At 40.7% G+C, this 23556-nt stretch overlaps 1 protein-coding gene across 1 annotated transcript in view; it reads right to left on the reverse strand.

Moving 5' to 3' along the window:
* Nucleotides 1-23556, reverse strand: part of LOC126313022 (Fanconi anemia group I protein-like) — a 219071-nt gene that overhangs the window by 12801 nt on the left and 182714 nt on the right. Inside the window, exon 18 of the mRNA XM_049992250.1 lies at nucleotides 6108-6278. Coding sequence (XP_049848207.1) covers nucleotides 6108-6278 — 171 coding nt within the window. The remainder of the gene's footprint in view (nucleotides 1-6107; nucleotides 6279-23556) is intronic.

The following is a 23556-nucleotide window of genomic DNA, read 5'->3' on the forward strand; positions in this document are numbered from 1 at the left end:
CACACTTATGACCACAGCTATATCTCCCCCTCCCCACCCTTTCCTTACCCCACCACCTGGTTGCTTCTCCCACCATTCACTGCTGCTCGCAGTCTGGCCTCAGCAGCCAGAGATTGTGGTCATGTGTGTGTGAGTTGCGTTTGCGCGCTTGTGCGTGTGCTTCTGACAAAGGCCTCGTTGCCAAAACCTCACTTCTTGACAGTATTTTTGTTGTACCTATCTGTGACCCAACATCTCTGCTATATGATGCACTGCAACTATCCTTTTCATAATACTGCTAATTCCATCTTGGATTTTCCGCTGTCTCTACTGACTAAGCTATTTCAGCTACTATTACAACCCACTCTCATAGTTTTAGTTCTGCCAGTATCTCTCTCCAAACTTCCCAGAAAATTTCCAGCAAACCTTGAGGTATTAGCACAACTGGGAGAAAGGATGGGTTGTTAAGTTGTGCCTTGAAAGCCTAGTCAGTAGAACATTTGCCTACAAAAGGCACAGGTTCTGTATTCCAGTCCCGGCTCAGTACCCTACTTCAGTCTGCCAGAAAGTTTCGAACCACCACACACATTGTTGCGAAGTGAAAATTTGATTCTGGAACCAATTAAAAGAATTAACATTATTTTTAATTGGTTGTTAGTACATTTTACAGAAGCAGTTTGAAATAGCTGCTTCTAACCATTCATGTATAAATGGACAACTTTTACAAACCTGAAGGCTTCACTTTGTGGTGGCATCTTTGGGATTGACGTATGAATAAATATCTGTTCAGTGGACACCAACTCCACATGAAAGTAGCTATATGTACAACTATACAAATTTTGCGAATATTGTCTTACACTGTAATGATATTTCCTCTCATTACATTTCTTCATTCGAATGGACATACTGGAAAACTGTGCCATCATAAAATTATTTATTTTGGATAATTTTAATGTCATCAGAAATTCATCAAAGGTGATCAAAGTTTATAAGGCCTCAGCTCGATCATCTCTAACAGTAAAGAAATGGGTGTCTGAACTGAAATCTGGCATTACTTCTGAATGTGCACTAGGTGGCCAACACTACAGCACAAGAAAGAGTATGGTACATTTCACGCAAAGAATTAATAGTGACTACACACTGTGAAAGACGAGTGTCACACTTATTGAATGCTGGTCAAAAGCATATAAATATAAATGAATTTCTTAGCTATGCTAGGACTGTTTTAGAATGAATCCATCTGATTTTGTAAGTCAGTTTGTTTCTGTGAATGAACACCAATCCACTGACTACTGTTTCCCACCAGTATTTAAAAAAATAAATAAATAAATAAATAAATAAAAAGGAGAGGCAAATGGTGGTAGTCAGTTGCTCTGCAGCAATAATGGTACAGTTGATGTAAATTAAAAGATGGATATAGAAAAAAAACTGACAGGGGGAGGGGGGTGTTGGGGCAGAGAAACAGGGAGGGGGGAATACAATGGCAGTATAACATCCTGTTAAAGGTTGGTTGGTTTGTTGACTTAAAGGGGGGAGGGGGAAGGGACAAACTGCTTGGTCATCAGTCCCCAGCCTGCTAAAAACATGAACATTAGAGTTGGAGAAGTAGCTCAGTTTGGAGGAAGAGGGGCAGAAAATTGCCTCTGGCCAGCGAAAGAAACATCACAATTTTGGGAAATTGCGGAACACCTCAAACTGGATGGCTAGATGGAGATTCGAACTGCTGACCTCCAAAATACATGTCCAATGTTTACCACTGCACAACCTTGCTCGGTAGTTGATGCTCAGTGTTGTCAGGACTGCAAAAGGAATTCTTCTTGATTACCTTGAAAAGGATGAAACAATGCCTGATGAATGCTATGCAAGTGAAATGGATGAAGACATATGAGACTGAAAAGAAAGAAAATTATACTTCTTTAGAACAACAGAACTGCCCACTTTAGCAACAGGAAAACTTGTGTATTATAATTGTGTACTGTCGAACATCTGGTCTTGTAACTGGATTTCACAAATCTGTCTTCAACATTCTCAGATCTTATAAAATTTATAGGCTGGAAAACAATTTTGAATCCACTGGGGAGGTTAGTGCAGTTACAACTGAGTAATGCACAGTTCTAGGGCTGCAATTTAGAGGTAGAAAGTACTATCTGGAGAAAAGAAAACCACATAATAGAAGATGTTTTCCAATGAAATAAGAGGTTTTGCTTCAAAACGTGGTACAACGGTGGTTATAATTTAATAATAAATGACTGGAACGATTTCAAAACTGTTCCACCTGCAAGGAAGGCTTTCCACAATTCACGGAAACTGTTTTGAGAAAAGTAGATCTGCAGCAGTCTGCCACTTGTCAGTTGGCCACCAATAAGTGATGAAACTAAGCTTAACATTTTACTAACAGTTATCTAGAGCCCTAAAAAGCATACTCATAGGTTAACTCTTGAACAGCATATTTCTAGAACTTTTGTATGGAAGATTCCACACAAGGCAAAAAATCAAACATTACACTCCTCTCATACACGGGCTATTGGGAAACAATCCTGATCTTACGCTTCGATCTTGTGAGGCAATGTTCAATGAATCAAGAGATGGTGACAATGAGTTGTTTTCTAACAACAGACACAGCTGCACCTAATGTATGCCGAGAACCATATAATTTTTTTGGAGAGGCAATTAAATCAATCTGGTGTTACTGTTTGAGAAGGTGTTTCATGCTGTAGAGTAACTATGCGTTGGATGTTTGATTGAGCAGTAACTGCAGTGAACTACTTGGAAATGTTGACAACCTATGACATTCTGGGAACACTAAAAAACCTACGACACCTTCGACTCACTTTACTTTCAAAATTATGAAGTCCCACTGCATCACGCAACAGCTGTGTGAAACTGTGTTGTTGAGGTATTTGGTGGGAAAGTTATTATACAGCAAGGGGCAATGGAAATACCATCCAGTTCCACTGACCTTACACCAAGGGATTTCGTCCATTGGGGTATGTTAAAAATAAAATGTATGCTGCAAAAATGCTAACAATTGATGGCTTGAAATAAGCTACTTACAATGCTTTTGAAGGCACTGATTCTAATACATGACTGTGTAAACAAGTATGCTAATGTGTTTCAGGACATTTGGCGAAATGTATCAACAACGATGGAAAACGATTGGAAAAGAATGTTATAAATAATCCTGTAGCTTCAATAAAGTGTTCAGTTATTTCAGAATTCCAATTGTTGGTTTTGTTTTCTTTTAGGTGATTTTTCAATACGGTTTCAGCATGGATCAATCTTGGAAACTGGTTTCTGTCATTGGTCAGCTCACATTACGTTTGTTCAGTGCTGCTTTCTGCAATGATTGTAGGCAGGTCGGACAGGAGTATGTACAACAGCGTCCTTCAGAATGAACTGCCCATTTGGCTCAATGACACTGATTTAAGAACAAGTCAAGTGATGTGGATACAACAGGATGGTGTAGCCAGCACTGTACTGAATCTGTGTGCCGAGCAGCACAGGATCTTTTTCCCAATAAAACAATAGACAGACACTGGCTGATCAATGGTCGGCTAGGTCACCCAATCTGTGTGTCCTTGACTTCTATTTCTGAGATACAATAAAGGATATGGCATACGCAGAACAATGCAAAAACAATGACAAAACGAGAAATCCCATCAGGCTGGCCTTCTCTGCACTGGATAGGTAAAAATTGTGTACTGTGTGCTGACACCATAAATATGTGATTAATTTTGATTTTGTCTTTTCCTATTGTGAAATGTGGACAAGACAGGGCGCAAAACTTTCTGCACTAGGAAGAACTGTGGTGAAATTTAGTGCCAATGTGACATCATTAACCCACCTGACACGTCACATGAACTTCTGAGCTCTTGCCTTTTCTTTAATGGATCAACACCTTGATGTTTGAAGCAATGTCGGGCGTGAGGTTGATGTCACAGGTGCCGCACTTCTGCACTATTAGGAAGGTTGTAGGCATCTCTGAGCCAAATTTCGAAGTTCTGCGTCAGTATAGGGACAATTAAGGGGATTCAAGGAAGTGATCCTTCAGATATGTTGTGCAGTGTACTTCAAAACATATATCACTGTATGCTGAAGATTAAATGGGTAGATCACATAACTAACAAGAGGGTATTGAATAGGATTGGGGAGAAGAGAAGTTTGTGGCACAACTTGACTAGAACAAGGGATCGGTTGGTAGGACATGTTCTGAGGCATCAAGGGATCACCAATTTAGTACTGGAGGGCAGCGTGGAGGGTAAAAATCGTAGAGGGAGACCAAGAGATGAATACACTAAGCAGATTCAGAAGAATGTAGTTTGCAGTAGGTACTGGGAGATGAAGATGCTTGCACAGGATAGAGTGGCATGGAGGGCTGCATCAAACCAGTCTCAGGACTGAAGACCACCACAACAACAACAACATCACTGTATATTATGCATAGCAGCTCCATGACCCATTTTCCAGTCTGTATGTGAAAGCTAATCTAAAGAACTACTGTAGGGATTTTGGTACAGTTTTCACAAGGGTTGTTTGCATAAACAATTTATAAATATTTCATGCAAATTGGCTGATATGTGCTGAATTTTTCTGTCAGCATGTGGAGACTATTCTCAGAAACTACAACAGGGATTTTGATACAGCTTTCACTACTTCGACTGCTTCATGACTAAGGTTTGTTATCATAATTTGTTATCACTGCACAAGATCTAAGTAGATACTTAGTGGTACACATGCGAAGTTGGGGCAAGTGTGTGTGTTTTAGTTGTAATAACTTATATTCCACTTTTCTTTCAAAAAAAGGCAGCTCAAATCAGGGTGGCCAGATGTTACTTTAACAGTACTCCTTTTGAATGTGAATGCAAATCCTTAACCTCTGTTAGATTTTACTTGGTAAGTCTGTGAAATTATAAGAGCAGATGCAGCAATTAATAACACAAATGAAGGAAGGACAGACAAAGTGTGGAAGTGGGAAAAATTGTGGATGAAGTGGGAGAGGGCAGAAGGAAAGTTCCCATCTGTGAAGTACTTAGACCGAGTTTTTGTCAGGAAGAATACAGTTAAGTTACACACTGAAGTAAGCACAAAGGACATGTTTACTGTCTTGCAGATTATCTTCTTGTAATAGGGTGTTTAGCCTGAGTCAATGCCCATTCATCATTACTGATTTCTTAGAGGTCATCTTGTTAACACAAAGTTGCAAAGTGCTTGTACATCAACTAGTGTATGGTGTCAGTTGCCTCACTCTTTGAGAAGTTAACTTTACCAGTGAAGAGATTGGATAATTTTGTGGAAAGAGGGCACACTCAACAAAATTTACTGTAAATGAGGATACAATTGAGGATAACAAGGAATATAAAGAAATAATGGTATGTATTATCTTGACTGTAAATGGACATACCACAACAATTGTGGATGAAGAAGGCAGGTTAAATATGAGAGCTGAACAAAGGTGGTCATGCATTGGAGCTTATTCAATTATGTCATTGGAGCTGCCAGCACAGTTAGAACAAAAACATGTCTTGTGAGGCCTCAAAGTCGAAAACTTCTGCGTACACAGACATGACTTTGAAATCAAGTAAATGGAGGTTACCACAAAAACAGGTACTTGTGTTGCTTAAACAGGTCAAAATAACTCCACATTTGTATCAACAGCAGCTGATCTAAAATACATGGCTTCAACAGACAGATATAGCCAAAGAAGAATATAACACTGTGATAATATATAGAATGATATCTGACAAGAGAATCTAATTCCAACTAAATATCTGATGGATGGTCTTCATGTGTCTGTATTATATTAAATGATAGTGAGGGAATATGTCAAAGCCCTATTAAAAGCTTATGAATGTGGCATCTAAATAATGAGAATGAAAGAATCCAAAATGACACGTGGAGATAGAACTCAGTTTTTAAATCAGGTGGGAAATAAATAAGTCACTGCAAGTGATAGACAAGTTGTTTCTTTTTGTAATTATCATCTTAAAAATTTTGTTCCTGTCTCTTACCTAAATGCTGGAAATAGAATTTAATCTAAAACATTTTGTTGATTGTGTTCCACACTATTTATAAATGGTAGAATAAATTAAACAGTAGCTTAAGGCGTTACCATTTTTACTAATACCAACCTCTTCAGTAGCCCCATATATACTCAATAAATGGAGCGATATATGTCCAAAGATTGAACCAGCTGATTTATACAGAATAAACAGTCTGAATAACAATACCAAAATGCTCTTTGCTATTTTGACATTTTCAGTTGTTGTTTCCTGACAAAGTTCTTTTGCCCATTCATAGATCTGCAACAAAAACACTTGCTGGTTTACAATTTTTTTAAAGAAATCGGCACATATATGAAAATCAGTATGATAACTGAAATTATGGTTTCAGAACAACATGAACAACACACACATGGTTGCCTCTAATGACATGGTTCAACAGCTGTCTTACTGCAGAAAGGTGAGTATAAGATGGAACACCTTTGCAACAAATTTCTCAATGTTTATTATGCTAAAAGATCGTCAATCCTGATCGTTTAGCTATATATAAACCCTTTCTGATTTTCCCGCTTTTTTCAATTTTTGGTCAAATCAGGAGTTGCGAAAAAGACCTGTTTAATATGACTGCACATCACAAGTACACAGTGTTACTAACCAATAATCCCATCACTTGATCACTAAACACCGTATGTGTCTTACCACAAAAAATGTGGAAAGTTCTGCATCAGGAACACCTTAACTGAACAACACCAAACTGATATTTTTTGACATAACTGACAAACTACAGTGATGGAATTTAATATTTTAATAATAAAAACAGTTCTGACGGCAGCAAATTTATTTGTATAAAACATTCTTGAACTTCTTGCTGTGTCACCTAAGGACAAAATCTCGATCTTTCACTGTCGATGTCAGGAGCAACTGACAGTAATCATCGAAAGCTCAACGTTTTATCCTGAACTGACACAGAAACATGTCCAGGAATGTTGTATATAACAGAGCTGTTGCACAATACTTCATTCTCAACAAATTTATTTATTTGTAATTCTGGTATGTGGCTTCAGTCTCTACACCTGTAGTAAAGCAATGGCTCTGAAATGTGTAGCATTTATAATGGGTGCAGTATGACAAAATTTACACACAAAACTAACATAAAAATGATATATTTATTATATAAAATTGTGTGTCATCCAGATAATGTGAGAAGCCGGTTCATGGAGCTGCTGTGTAGCACCTATGAGTGCCTGTCTCACACTGCTAACTAGCACAGGCTAGGGGTTATAAATGGGAAATTCCACCCTCTATTCAAGATTAAAATCCACAAATATTGTGTGTAAAACCAGAAAGATGAATACTGGTGCATCAGCAGAATTCATAAAATCTGCTTCAATCTGTGTTAGATTTTACTCCTCCCCCCTCCACAAATAATTAGACATAGTGTCGAAAAGATGGATTGGCCACAGGTAATATCCCAGAAATTAGTGCCAAAACTATTCATTACAAAAAATATGTTGGTGCCTACTACACTAAAGGTTAAATTGATCACATCGCTCAAATTGTAAAAAGTATGGATTCTTAGATGCAATGCACAGCCGAATGCAAAGCACAGTAATCTATTTTCTGCACTTAACAGTTATAAACAACACAGATGGAGTTCAGTTCAGCATATTTATGAAACCTACAAAAACAGATGCAGTTATTAATGCAAAATCATACCATCCATATACATATAAATGGGCCTTTTTTTATAACTGTGGTTCATAGGATGGGTAAATATGTCAACTATAGGAACACCCAGTCTTATCAGTATTGTATACATGGGCAATAGTTTGGAAAAGATAGGTCAATTACTTCAAAATATAACATCACTTACAGATGAAACTGAAACAAACTTTTGGTAATCATCAGAATGAGTTTTAGTAGTCCAGTATTCCTTAATATTAAATGTAATGACTGTTATAAACAATACACTGGATAGACAGGCTCCAATTTCTTTATCAGATTCAAAGAACATACCATTAGAGTTATCTATATTTGGCCAGTGACTTTTTAATTGTGAACACTAAGCAGGCACTATAAATGACAGTTTAAAAAAATTGTGTAATGCTTCAAAAAGTTAAGCACTAGAAGAAATAAAAATTTACAGCCCTCGAAAGTATTCGACTCAAAATTTGTTAAATGAGTAGAAAGACTTCAGGGAAAAACATTTCTATAACTTAATTGCTGAATTATTCTCATTTCAATATACTGCTCTTATATTTTACATTTTACGTTTTGAACATTTTTGGAATGTAAACAGTATGACGTACTTAAACAACACTGGTTTAAATAAATTTTTAATGTCAGATGTGTGCATATAATAGAGTGGTTTACAATGAGAGATTATTTTACTAAATTTAAAGCAATAGATAACAGGAAATAGTATAGCATTTGGAATTGTTAGACCATTATATATGTATGTTATGCTACACAGTAGCCAGTGTTTTTAATGAGTTTAGGTACGTGTCTAACAAAACAATAGCAAGTCGACAGGTTGTAACTGTATGCTGCAATGCCACAACATTCCCCAACACAAAGTACTGGGCCCTGAACATTATTACATTGACCCACCAGCAAGAGAAGCAACTATTATAACAACACAAGCTTGCCTGTATCCCTGTGGTGACCATACAGGTCCAGCTTAACATATTTATTGTTCAATGGAATTGAGCTTTTTGTGCCTGTACCACAACACACTACTAATTCCTTTAACTACATGGCAGAGGACGACAATATTTTGTTTGCCCTGTGATTATGTTTTATTGTAATATGTTTCTGAATTATTTATGATGATGTGCCACAACCTAGCCTGGTGGCCCAGCACAGGTTGAGCAGAACAGCATATAGGGAGATGCACCCATCACCCCACCGGCTCAGCACTATGGAGTACGAAAGCATACTCAGAATGCAAGAGCAATCTTTCAGTACTCTGACACTGCAACTGACTCTGAAGGCTAAATTTCAGACACCTTGCAGAAGTGGCACCGGGTCTAGAAGAGCTGACTGGAAGGCAAAACCAGTACAAAAGAATTCAGCACTGCTTAACAGTTACAACATAGTGCAGATAGCGTGCTATGACTTCCAGGCGTAAGTGTTGCTGTAAGGGAAATCGCTCACAGTGTGGCTCACATGTATATTGGCCAATTTAGATCCTCACTCTCAACTTCCTTGTGCACAGCAGTATCCAGATGTGTACAGTATGCCAAGCAACAATCTATGTCAGCTGATTACTACGAGACAGGCACCACTTGCAGCACAAGATGAAGTAGCCAGCATCCATCCACGGACTTTACCACCAGCAGCTGCAGACAAATGCTCGAGCTAAAGTCTGTAAGCAGATAACTTAGCACCTTCACAACACTGTGTTCATGCTGGATGGTTTACTTCTGTTGGCGACCAACTCCCAGCTGATTCAAGCCTCAGCCAGCTAGTTGCCTACCTACACTCTTGCCATTGTCCGACCTGTGCTTGCCAGGGCGGATCCTGACCATCGCCCGTGGCAGGCGTACACCATCATGTTCAGTCATGCCAGGCGGCATGGTTTAAATAATGCCTGTCACCACGTGTTGTACACTGCATCCAAAAAGCGACAGAGCAGCAAGGAATTGCCTCTGTCATCTGCCGTCGCCAGCACGCCATTGTATGTCAGGACTGTGCAGCCATACTGATATATGCAGCCTGCAGCTACTGACACACACACACACACACACACACACACACACACACACACACACACACACACACACACCTCCTTGGCAGACAACTGCTGATGCTGACACAACATTGTCATGTAGGATGACAAACAGGGAAATGGCACCTAATTTTGACTTTCCCACCACAATATGGGTTACTTCCCAGCCCCTACACTCGAGCATCAGATTTGATCGCTGTTACTTGGACAACCACCATCTGTGGCAGAAGAATTAGGTTTCTAACACCTCTACATTCATGTGTCAGTAGTTTTTCAGTGCCAGCAGCAACCATTCATGAAATGGGCACTGCAGCTGTGATGTCATCGCCTACGCCAGTTTGCAGCTCCAGTGGTACTACTGTGGTGAGTAAACTTGCTAATTTAGTGACTCTCTTGCACACAGACATGACAGGAAGACTGGCTGTCATAGGAATCTACAAGTATGGCTTGTGAAGTCAGAAGAGCCTCCTGACTTGTCTCAGTTCCAAGGTAAAGATGACTATTACAATATACAACCAGTAAAATGCAAGTAGTATAATTTTACAGGCCACGAGTTGCCTTGTACTCAGTCAGTGGCTGTTACCTGTAGAATATGGTGATTCTATGGGCATGAGGCACATCAATGGTCAGAGTCAAAATGATTAATGATGCGTCACAAGAACTGAGAGCATTTCCTGTTGTTATGTTTGAGTATCTATAGTGCCCTGTCTACTTTTCTCATTTTGTGTGTACGTTCATGTATGTGCTGTGTAATTTCAGACACTGTTCTGAAAACTGTAAGAAACGTGTGCCAGTTTGTGCTGTCTCCAATGGGCAATGTATCTTGTTGTGTGTAGGGAGCATGGCTTATTCTTTTGGTCTGTAAAGTAGTAAGCATGCATATCCATTCAGGCAGAAAGATGTGTTTTCTTAGTACTATGTTTAAGAATCCTCTTTGTCGTTCTATATTTTTCTCTTATAATTTGTTTTATATGTAATTGTTAGGGGGTCAGCCACATTGTTTTTAATATCACAGCAGATGCTACCCTTGAGGAAACATTGCAAATTTTAGCAGCTCAAACAGCTTTGGTGAGAGTGGACCAGGCAGAGGAAATAAGAGTTGAGAAGGAAAACAACTGTTCTGTGTGGTAGAGTTACTCCAAAGGATATGCAGAAGAGGCAGCAAGAATTTGACAATGATTGTGTTAAAAATAGGTGCCTGTATGGTTCTCTCTGATAAGTTGTACTAGATTTATGCAAAGTCTTGAGGGATTAAAAAAGAGCAGTGCTTGCGCAAAAGCAGAAGGTAAGAAGGAAGAAGTTGACAGAGTAAGTTTAGTTCATGTGCAAAGTGTGAAGGTTGTGGCAATAGAGGAGAATAAAGTGGGTTTATCAGCTCCAACATCTTGTGAAACCATGGAGTATGGATTAGATGTAATTCCAGACTAGGTGTGTGTGTGTGTGTGTGTGTGTGTGTGTGTGTGTGTGTGTGTGTAACAACTTGGGTGATACTGATTTCACTGCAGTATTATCTAACATATCAGGTGATGCTGGGTATTTTGAGGAGGCCATGGAGCCTTGACCAGATGTCCAATAAAGTACATATGCCAATGATTATTGTATCGAGCAGAGTTGAACTGCACCATAATTTTGTTGTAGATTCTGCAACAGATGCACAGCAAGTTATTGATAATGTTAGTTATGTTGCAAATGATGTGGATGAAGAAATAGTATAGGTGAATTTACTTCTGAAGGACACAAATTTGTTGCCGCCTGTAATAGTGACACCTCCTCAGAAGAGGGGAGGGAGGAAGAGAAAGAAGAAGATACATGCTTGTAAGGCCAAAAAGGTATAATCAGTTCATGACTATGTGCAGGAGGATCAGAAGGTTCACAGCATTGAAGATACTTACAATGTAATGTTTACTGAAGAGAAGAGAAAACGTCATGTAAAAACTGCTCAGAAAATGAAATTTGGTGAGATATTATTTCAGCTGCTGCTGCAAATGAAACATTGTTGCAAGATTCTCCCGTTGCAAGGGACAAACCAACTAAACTACACACAAAATCATTATGATTCAGTTCTTATGATAAAGTGGCACGGGGAAGTTGTTCTGGGAGAGTGAAGGTACAAGGTCGCATAGCTTGCAGCATAAGATGAAGCGGCCAGCCACCATTCATGGACTTAACCACCAATAGCTGCAGATTCCCACCTGAGCTAAACTACTTACTCAGGAAACCTGGCACTTTCATGTCGCTGTGTCACTAGCTGGGTGACTTCTTTCACCTGGCAAACCTCCCTGACGGTCTGTGAATTTCAGCCTGGATCAGCTACACTATCGCTGTTCTCTGGCCCGTGCGAGTCTACACTGTTGCTGACCACCACCCCGAACAGGCACATACTATTGTCTTCGGTCGTGCTGGACACCACAGTTTAAACACTGTCATCTCAGTGTTTTGCACGCTCTGACCACAAAGTGGCCGAGCAGCGAGCAGGCTGCCTCTTGTCATCTGCCACCAGCGGCATGCTGCCTTTGTCAGGAGTCTGCAATAGTGTTGATGCCAGTAACTGCAATTCAAAGCATCCACTGCCTGCCTAGTGAGCAACTGCTGACACAAGCACGCAATGTGTGGCCAATGAAGTCGCTAAGGAAAACAACATCTCTCCAGCTATTGTTCTGTTCCTGTAACAAACGTGACAAATACTTTCTCAACTGGGGATGTTTAGGCAGCAATTTGCTGTCTCCACCACATCTGCAGTCCACAGTCATGCGGCAAAATGGCATTCCATCCTGACTTTCCAGCATCCAATCCTCCTGCTATTGTAGTGGTGATGCCCCAACCCCTACAACAGCAGTTTTAACAAGTAGATTGGAGATGTATGCAAGTATACAGCTTGTGCCTAGTCAATATCAAATACTGACTATGAGGTGGGACACATCACTATACTGGTCTCTCTTCAGGAGAAGAAATGCCTAGCATGGCAGTCCACACTAGGCATGTGTCTCCATGATGACCTCTGGTGTCTTGCCAGTGATGGATACATGGGAGGTGTGTCGGGTGTGCACCCCCCCCCCCCCCTCCCCACCTGTGGGGTCGCCAGTCAGCCCGCGTGCTATTCGTTCGCTTCTTTCGTCAGTCGACTTGATTGAATCAAGTTATCGAATAGTTTTATTTTCCTAGGTAGCACGCGTGTCTGCATCATCATATTTTATACATTTCTGTCTGGCATATAGATTGGTAACACATATGTTGTGACTCGGCGATCTTTCAAAGTGCCACTGCGCAGTTATGCGCGTCCTCTACATGCGGCGCTGTCTGCCAGACATGCAGCAGCCGTACCACCTAAGCGGCCAGCCAGCCAGCGGCTGCTAGACTTGGACTCAGTGCTGATTTGGCTGTTACAGTGTACACAGGTCTTACTTTGTTTACTTGATCTGTGACTTACACGTATTGGGTCGTCCCAGAAATATATTTGTTCAACTTGACATTATAACACTTGGTGACAAGGATGGGATTTTTCTTATTCACTGTTGACCCACAGGTTTCCATGACTACTTTAGAGCAACTATTGCAAGGTCTCATTGAACAGCAAACACTTCTCACATCTGCGATTCATGATTTCGTCATGGCACCCAATGCAGGGTGTCTCTCATCGTTGTCTCTACCTCCTTTTCCTCCTTACGACGAGACGGCGGAAGAATGGTCTGATTACGAAAAACATCTTCGACAGCACTTCTTGGTATTTCATGTCGTGGACGACCAAACATGTAAGTCTCTGTTCCTTTCATGGAATTCAACTCAAATGTATCAGTTGTTGTCGCAATTGGCTCCTTTGAAAGAATCTGCATCTTTGTCCTTTGCTGAAATGTGCTCACTTCTGTCAGTATATTTTCAAAAGCATACGCATGTGGTAACCTCTCGTGTTGCCTTTTATTGTTGTCAAAAACAATCGAATCAATCCTATCGCGCTTGGGCTGCTGAACTTCACAGCCTCAGTCGAAAGTGTCGTTTTGTTACTGACATTCACAAAGAATCCTTCCCAATTCCATGGTACGGGATGCTATTATACGGTCGGCGCCCGACAAAGAAGTTCGGCAACGTGCCCTTCAGTTGGCAAATCCGACTCTAGATGAAGTCCTATCCATTACTCAGTCTTTTGAAATTTCTCGTGCCACTGGTGCGCAAATAGAGGCATGGGGTGACGTCGGGGAAGTACAAGCTCTGTGCACTGTTGACGAAGCGTGCGGCATATCCCCGCCGGCCGACGTGGCCGCAGAACTCTCCCAAGCACAGCCTCGGCCTAACCATAAACAAACCTCTAGGAAACTGCAGCAGAACCCACGGCAACTTCCTTCATGTCCGTGGTGTTTTACGAAACATTCACGGAAGGACTGTCCCCAACGTTAGGCCGTGTGTTACAAATGCAAAAAGAAGGGTCATGTGTCATCCGTTTGCAAATCTGACCGCATACCTAACGTTCATGAACGTGATGCTGTTTCTGCTTCTGTGTTGTCTGTCAATGGTACTTCTTCCCTTTCAGGGAAGTTATTCCTCACTGTCAAAATCCTTGGTCGGGACGTTCACATGCAGGTGGATACTGGTTCTGCTGCCACTATCATCAATTCTCAGACGCATCTTCAGTTGGATTCTCCAGTCCTATCACCTGTCACTAGGCAATGACGGATGTACATTAAACAGAAGATTTCTCTCTTGGGACAATTTAATGCTGAGGTATCTTACAAATCTGTCATTCACACTGTTCCCATACTTGTGGTCGACCAAAGTAATGTGGAGAATCTTTTTGGTTTCAATGTCTTTCGCGTTTTTGGGTTCTCCATAGATGACTCTGTCAATATCGTCTCTGATGTTATTCCTTATGCTCAAGTGGATTCATGTCGATGACATTTTCGTCCCTTTTTTCTCCTGGGTTAGGCTGTGCATATGACTTTGAAGCTCATACCACACTCAAACCCACTGCTTGGTCTAAGTTTTTTCGGGCTCGGCCCATTCCTGTGGCCCTTCGTGATCGGGTCAAATGGGAGCTGGATCGTCTCACTGCTTCAGAGGTCTTGCTTCCTGTCACTTCCAGTGAGTGATCCTCTCTTGTCGTCGTCGTTGCTAAGCCCAATAGTGATATTTGTCTCTGTAGCGATTTCAAAGCCACTGTAAATGCTCAATGCCTCATCGACACTTAGCCTATGCCCCGACCTGAAGAATTGTTCAATAATCTTGCTAGAGGCCAGTATTTTTCTAAACTTGACCTGTCAGAAGCTTATCATCAACTTCCTCTCGATGCTGCTTCCCGGCAATTCCTGGTCTTTAACATGCCTTTCGGTCTCTATCAATACCAACAATTACCATTCGGGGTTGCCAGCGCCCTGGCTCTCTTTCAGCGATTCTTGGAACAATTATTTCTCCCTGTCCCTGGGTGTATAAATTACATGGACGACATTGTTGTCACTGGCTCCACCACTGAAGAACATCTTCAGAATCTCCTCACACTTTTTCATGTCTTACAGACTGCCGGTCTTAAGTGTAATCTTCAGAAATCAAAAATTTTTTACGCACCTATCACGTACTTGGCGTTTCAACTCTCTCAGGGTGGTATTCGTCCGCTTCAGCAAACTTTCGCTGCAATCGATGCCCTTCCTCGCCCTACATCTATTAAGGAACTGCAGGCGTTCTTGGGGAAAATAGCATACTATCACATGTTTTTACTGCCTGCAGCTTCGGTGGCTCAGCCGTTGCATCGCCTGTTGCATAAAAGCATGTCCTTTCACTGGTCCACATCATGCGATGCGGCTTTCCACAAATTGAAGACTATGCTGAAATAGGCCCCATGCCTGACCTGGCCAACACCTTGTTCTTGCCACGGACACCTCTCAATACGGGGTTGGTGCAGCCCTTGCGCACTGTTTTTCTGACGGTTCTGAACAACCCATTGCTCATGCCTCCAAAATGCTCACGGATGCTCAACGAAAATATTTTCAAATTGAAAAAGGAGCTTTGGCCATTATTTATGCTCTTCATAAGTTTGGTGTTTTTCTCTATGGATCCAAATTTCATCTTGTTACAGACCACAAACCACTTGTTTCCTTGTTTCATCCATCTACGTCACTTCCCGACAAGGCTTCACACCGCCTCCATCGTTGGGCTCTTTACTTGTCTCGTTTCAATTAGAGATTCATTTTCGGCTGACGACTCAACAGGGGAATGCTGATGCACTGTCTCACCTCCCCATGGGTCCTGATCTGGCATTTGATAGGGACGAACTTTTGTGTTTCCACCTGGATGTTGCCGAGCAGCAGGTTGTGGACAGGTTCCCCATCACCAGGGACTGGCTGGCGGCTGCTATGGGTTCGGACCCTACCCTCTCCCGGGTTTTACGCTGTATTCACAAGGGTTGGCCTGATCATCCGTCCGCTAAGACTTCTGATCCATTGCGGAACTACTACGCTTAGCGTTACCGTCTCATGGCAAGGGATGGTGTTATCCTCCTTTCCACCGACAATGCTTCACGGCGTGTTGTGGTACCTGCGTCTTTGCGTGCTTCGGTCTTGCGCCTCCTTCACCAAGGGCACACAAAATCTCTGGCGCGCCCGGCATTGACTCTGAAATCGCATACGTGGTCGCTGCCTGCGGCCCTTGTGCATCACAGACCACCACCCCGAAGTCATCTTTGCCACCGTGGCCTTTGCCTGAGAAGCCCATGCTGACTTTGCAGGGCCTTTTTAGGTACTTATTGGCTTCTTGTTATTGACACCTACTCTAACTTTCCTTTCATTGTCCGTTGCAAGTCGCCTACCACCGCGGCAACCACCAATGTTCTAGCTCGCATTTTCTCTTTGGAAGGCCTCCCCTCTACTCTTATTACTGATAATGGTCTGCAATTTGCCTCTTCTGATTTTGTGGATTTTTGTGCCTGTCACGGCATCATGCATGTCATGGCCCCTCCGTTCCATCCACAGTCAAACAGTGAGGCTGAACGACTGGTCGGCACATTTAAGGCTCAGATGAGGAAACTCCTTACTTCTTCTGCTGCTGATGATGCGCTTCTGCAATTTCTGGCTTCTTACCGTTTCACCCCCATGGGCGACCACAGCCCGGCTGAGCTCTTACATGGCCGACAGCCCCGCATGCTACTACGTCTTCTGTGGCCTTCCACCTCACGGCCGTGTTAGCACTGAGTGACAGGCACAATTAGTTGCTCCACAGCTTCTCCATGAAGCAGCTCCTCATCTGATCTTGATTACATTTTGATTTATTTTATAGCAAAACTATGTCATTTATATGTTAGCTTGGTGGCAGCAAGTTTTGTCATAAATGACTCATTATAAAGTATATAATACATTTCAGAGCCTTTGATCTGATGATGGACATAATACACCAAGACCAGTAACCACAACTAAAAATAAATAATTTATTGCAACCTAGACATCTTTTTAATATTAAAGAAAAAATTGATGCTCCAGTATTTCCGTAACTGTGGGGATATGCCAACTAAGACGTAATTCTTATGCGAGCTTATTTTCACTACAGGAAAACGTCATTCCAACGGATGGAGAATGGTGTGAGCACTTTATGCGTCTGAAGTTACTGGAACTTTTCTGGTAGAGACCATAGCATAGCACCTGCAGTTTATCATCATTTTTTCAGACTTTGAGAAAAGTCATATTACTGGTATGAGGGATACTGGATCGTCATAAAGACAGACTGTGCAAGCAGTTGGCTGTAGTTCAATCACTGCAGAAGGCTTCAGAACACAGATGTGAGAAGAAAAGTTGGCACAGGTTCCTCAAGAAGAACTACACTACTAGAAGACTACAGGACCATTTGACTGACTGGAAAATATTAGGTTGGTCCATAAGTTCATAAGTTCATAGCAGTTTTGTTTTGCATGTTGGTATTCCAGGTGCTATGGGCTTATTTATAGATTGTCATTTTTTATTTGTAGTTCATTGTTGCTATTTGAGTTTACATATTGTCATGTTGTCATTTGGAGATGGTGAGTGGAGTTGTGGACACTAGAAAATGAAGTGTCAAGTGGAAAAATCTGAACATTTCCAATGTATTCTTCTGTCTGAATAATGGCATCTGCCAAGCCTTAGTTGCAAAAGGTTTTGCAGCAACAATAATATCAACATTCTTATATCCAAGAAATGTAAGTGGTAAAGAGAAACACATCACATCATCACAGCAAAACATATCTATATTTTAATTGAAAACTGTTGTTGTTGTTGTTGTTGTTGTCTTCAGTCCTGAGACTGGTTTGATGCAGCTCTCCATGCTACTCTATCCTGTGCAAGCTGCTTCATCTCCCAGTACCTACTGCAACCTACATCCTTCTGAATCTGCTTAGTGTACTCATCTCTCGGTCTCCCTCTACGATTTTTACCCTCCACGCTGCCCTCCAATGCTAAATTTGTGATCCCTTGATGCCTCAAAACATGTCCTACCAACCGATCCCTTCTTCTAGTCAAGTTGTGCCACAAACTTCTCTTCTCCCCAATCCTATTCAATACCTCCTCATTAGTTACGTGATCTATCCACCTTATCTTCAGTATTCTTCTGTAGCACCACATTTCGAAAGCTTCTATTCTCTTCTTGTCCAAACTAGTTATCGTCCATGTTTCACTTCCATACATGGCTACACTCCAAACAAATACTTTCAGAAACGACTTCCTGATGCATAAATCTATATTCGATGTTAACAAATTTCTCTTCTTCAGAAACGCTTTCCTGGCCATTGCCAGTCTACATTTTATATCCTCTCTACTTCGACCATCATCAGTTATTTTACTTCCTAAATAGCAAAACTCCTTTACTACTTTAAGTGTCTCATTTCCTAATCTAATTCCCTCAGCATCACCTGATTTAATTTGACTACATTCCATTATCCTCGTTTTGCTTTTGTTAATGTTCATCTTATATCCTCCTTTCAAGACACTGTCCATTCCGTTCAACTGCTCTTCCAAGTCCTTTGCCGTCTCTGACAGAATTACAATGTCATCGGCGAACCTCAAAGTTTTTACTTCGTCTCCATGAATTTTAATACCTACTCCAAATTTTTCTTTTGTTTCCTTTACTGCTTGCTCAATATACAGATTGAATAACATCGGGGAGAGGCTACAACCCTGTCTCACTCCTTTCCCAACCACTGCTTCCCTTTCATGCCCCTCGACTCTTATGACTGCCATCTGGTTTCTGTACAGATTATAAATAGCCTTTCGCTCCCTGTATTTTACCCCTGCCACCTTTAGAATTTGAAAAAGAGTATTCCAGTCAACATTGTCAAAAGCTTTCTCTAAGTCTACAAATGCTAGAAACGTAGGTTTGCCTTTTCTTAATCTTTCTTCTAAGATAAGTCGTAAGGTCAGTATTGCCTCACGTGTTCCAACATTTCTACGGAATCCAAACTGATCCTCCCCGAGGTCTGCATCTACCAGTTTTTCCATTCGTCTGTAAAGAATTCGCGTTAGTATTTTGCAGCCGTGGCTTATTAAACTGATAGTTCGGTAATTTTCACATCTGTCAGCACCTGCTTTCTTTGGGATTGGAATTATTATATTCTTCTTGAAGTCTGAGGGTATTTCGCCTGTCTCATACATCTTGCTCACCAGCTGGTAGAGTTTTGTCAGGACTGGTTGTCCCAAGGCCGTCAGTAGTTCTAATGGAATGTTGTCTACTCCGGGGGCCTTGTTTTGACTCAGGTCTTTCAGTGCTCTGTCAAACTCTTCACGCAGTATCGTATCTCCCATTTCGTCTTCATCTACATCCTCTTCCATTTCCATAATATTGTCCTCAAGTACATCGCCCTTGTATAAACCTTCTATATACTCCTTCCACCTTTCTGCCTTCCCTTCTTTGCTTAGAACTGGGCTGCCATCTGAGCTCTTGATATTCATACACGTGGTTCTCTTCTCTCCAAAGGTCTCTTTAATTTTCCTGTAGGCAGTATCTATCTTTCCCCTAGTGAGATAAGCTTCTACATCCTTACATTTGTCCTCTAGCCATCCCTGTTTAGCCATTTTGCACTTCCTGTCGATCTCATTTTTGAGACGTTTGTATTCCTTTTTGCCTGCTTCATTTACTGCATTTTTATACTTTCTCCTTTCATCAATTAAATTCAATATTTCTTCTGTTACCCAAGGATTTCTAGCAGCCCTCTTCTTTGTACCTACTTTATCCTCTGCTGCCTTCACTACTACATCCCTCAGAGCTACCCATTCTTCTTCTACTGTATTTCTTTCCCCTATTCCTGTCAATTGTTCCCTTATGCTCTCCCTGAAACTCTGTACAACCTCTGGTTCTTTCTTGAAAACTTACTTGAAAACTTACTTGAAAACTACTTTAATATATTCCTGATTTTAGAAATTTTGTGTCATTTCAGTATCCACAAAATTAAATGTGTATGACTCACCTGATAAATTGTAATGCACTCTTTTTGAATTTATGTAGTGGTTGTGACTCCCACTTCAGATGCAGTAAACATTATTGCATGTCAAATAATTCACAAAATAAAACAATGGGAAGTCCGGGATGGAAGAACAACAATATTATGAAAAAGACAGACTGCTACTAACCTATACATTTTAGCTCTTGACCAAAAGTCCGTCAACTGAGGTAGAGAGGAAACACACACACACACACACACACACACACACACACACACACACACACACACAAAAGACCACTCTCCGGCGGTTTTGTGTGTGTGTGTGTGTGTGTGTGTGTGTGTGTGTGTGTGTGTGTGTGAATTTTCTTCTTTATAAGAAGGTCTTTTGACCGAAAGCTAAAAGGTACTACAATTTCTTTGTTGTGCCTGTCTGTGACTCGGCATCTCCTGTTTGTGGTGAGTAGCAATATAGCCTTTTCATAAAACTGTTGTGAATTTTGAAGATAAAATTAGTGTTAAACTGCCATTACATATCATTTTAACTTTTCTCAGATTTAACTTATAATATCTGTGGTAAACTTCTTTTGTTACGGAAAATATTCAAGTCAAACAATTACATAAAATTTCACAATGCTATTTTTAATTAACAATGCTCACGAAACAATTGTTCTACAAAATAGAAATCCCCAATCACTGTCTTTCATTGAAAAATTATAACACACCCACAACATCATAATACACAAATTTTGCTGTCCAAATTAACATTGAGGCACACAAAATCACCAGAGCAGAAATAAATGCGAGAAATCTCAGTGATTATTTCAAGTGTAATGTTGTGCTACAGCTTACATGAAATGTGATGCTGTTTATGCTTTGCAAGGCAGTGATTGTCAATATCAATGCAGAACGATAGAAAACAGCACCTAATTCTGAACCTCTGACCTGATTCTTTACACCTACGTACGCATGCTTTGCAGGTGATTGTAGAGCGCATGGCAGAGGATACTTTGTGTCATTCCTGGTCATTCCCTTCCCTCTTCTTTTCACAAATGGTGCAAGAGAAAAATGATTACATGAATTTTTTAAATGAAAGTTCCGCCATTTCACTATATAGATTGTCTATTCTACTATACGATCATGATTTTGGGCTTTGGCCCTTTTCAAGTATTGTCGTGTTGAGCATGATCAGACTTCTATAAATGAAGTCATCGCCGAAACATATTAAACTTGGGTATATAATGCATGTGGCATAACATAAAAATGTGAACATATTCATGAAAGGTCTGGGAAAACTAAAACAAACATGTGTGACATACACTCAATAAAAGTGCCATAAAATGTTAGAAACAGTCATTATACATGCAGGTACCATTATATCAAGCCACACAAGTGACAAGAGTTCTTGGATCATGTTCCTGTGTGTGTAGCAAGCATTTTTTAAACAGAAAATAGTTGATGACAACTGAACTTCATCATGCAATTTTAATTTTTCACATGCATTTTGTATCCTATCCTAATAACATTACTTCAAAGCTTTTTTTTCCATTCAATCACAAAAAATGACAGCAATGTTGACTGACTATGTATTTGGTGTTTTAGCTAAAAAATGACATCTAACTACATGTATTTTTTCAGTCAGTGCTTAAACATTAATGGTTACAGAGAAAAAATAATAATATTGCTGGGGAAATACATCAAGATTCTGGGGTCTCAAAAACCTCACCAGGCTTATGATGTTCTCCTTCTCCAGACTAAGACAGGTACAAGTTACATTTCTTTTAAGAAAACATAACGAAAATTCCTGGATGGAGTAATACTTAATATAAGGGAAAAACAGCCACTTGCATATAGCGTATTGATGCAGGGAGCACAGTAACACATAACAGAAAACAGTATTCACACTAGTGTTCAAGCACTAGCTCTTTTTCCAGCAATAGTACACACATTCAATGAGCTAGTGCTCAAAAGCTAGTGTGGATGCTGTTTTCTGTTGTGTGTTACCGGGCTCTATGCATCGATATGCTATGTTTCCATCACACACACACACACACACACACACACACACACACACACACACAATTTTTCAGAATAAAATTCAGTTGTCAGTTTTTTCAGAATAAAATTCAGTCGTCAGTTGCAAATACATTTTTTTAAATAATCTTGTTATCATTCTAAAAAAAATTATTTAATGCACTATTCTCTTTTAATATACTGCATACAATATGCCAGTTAATGATTCCAAGTATTGTGGAAAAAGTTCTTATACAGCAGGTGTACACTGATGAGACAAAACATTATTACCACCTGCTTAATAGCTTGTTTGTCCATCTTCAGAACTAAATACATCACTGATTCTACATACCAGGGAATCAACAGTTTGCTGGTAGGTTTTTGGAGGTATGTGGTATTAGATGTCTATGCATACATCACGTTGATTCTCATAGGTAACAGGGCACTGACTGGCCTGCGTGGGGATTGCACTCAGTGTGACCCAGATGGGTTCCACAGTATTTACATCAGATGAATCTGGTTGCTAAGACATCAACACGAGTTCTCTATAATGCTCCTACTGTATCATGGTTCTGGCTCTTGAGTCACAGACAAATATACTGCTGAAACATGACATCACCTACAGGGAAGACATCAAGCATGAAAGATGCAGGTGTTTCACAGCTGTCAGTGTGTCTTCGATTACTACCACAGGTCTCATGGAAGACCAGGAGAGTGTATCCTGTAGCATAATACTGCTCCCAGCAGTCTGCATCCACGACGCCCTGCATGTTTTGGGCTGCTGATCACCTTCATGACATTGTTTGTGGAGACAACCACTGAACCAGCATAGCAAAAATGTGAATCACCCGAAGTGCCAACACGTTTCCACTTATCAATGGTGGAATCCACTTGGCCCTGTGCCCACTGCAGTCGTAAATGGCAATGTTATTGGATCAACGTTTAAACATGTAGGGGTGGTCTGCTGTGGAGCTCCATGTTCAACAATGAACAATGAATGGTATGCTCTGAAATACTTTTGCTTGCACCAGCATTGTGCTGATTTGGCAGAGGTGCCCTGTTTTGGCAGAGGTGCCACAGATCACCATCTATCCTACTTTACAGAGCAGACAAGCCTCCAAAACCTAAATTCTGAGAAGAGTTGTGGATGTCCAACCATTTAGCACCTAGTGGTAGTTTCACTGTCATTCTACGTGTTTCCATAGTTGCTCACAACAATAGCATGTGAACATTCAACCAGCTTTGCAATTTTTGAGATACTCTTTCACAGGCTCTACACAGTAATAATCTGCCATTGTCAAAGCCCTTTTAATGGATTTCCCCATTTGCAATCCATATCTTTGATATGGTGAACCGTCATCCATGTCTGCTCTGCTTACATACTTTTGTTACTGTCTTACGTGCCCACAATGCCACCAGGCAGCATCCAAAGTTGTGGTGGGCAGTGATCATAATGTTTT

This window comes from Schistocerca gregaria, unplaced genomic scaffold (assembly GCF_023897955.1).
Source record: "Schistocerca gregaria isolate iqSchGreg1 unplaced genomic scaffold, iqSchGreg1.2 ptg000461l, whole genome shotgun sequence".
Classification (NCBI taxonomy): Eukaryota; Metazoa; Arthropoda; class Insecta; order Orthoptera; family Acrididae; genus Schistocerca; species Schistocerca gregaria.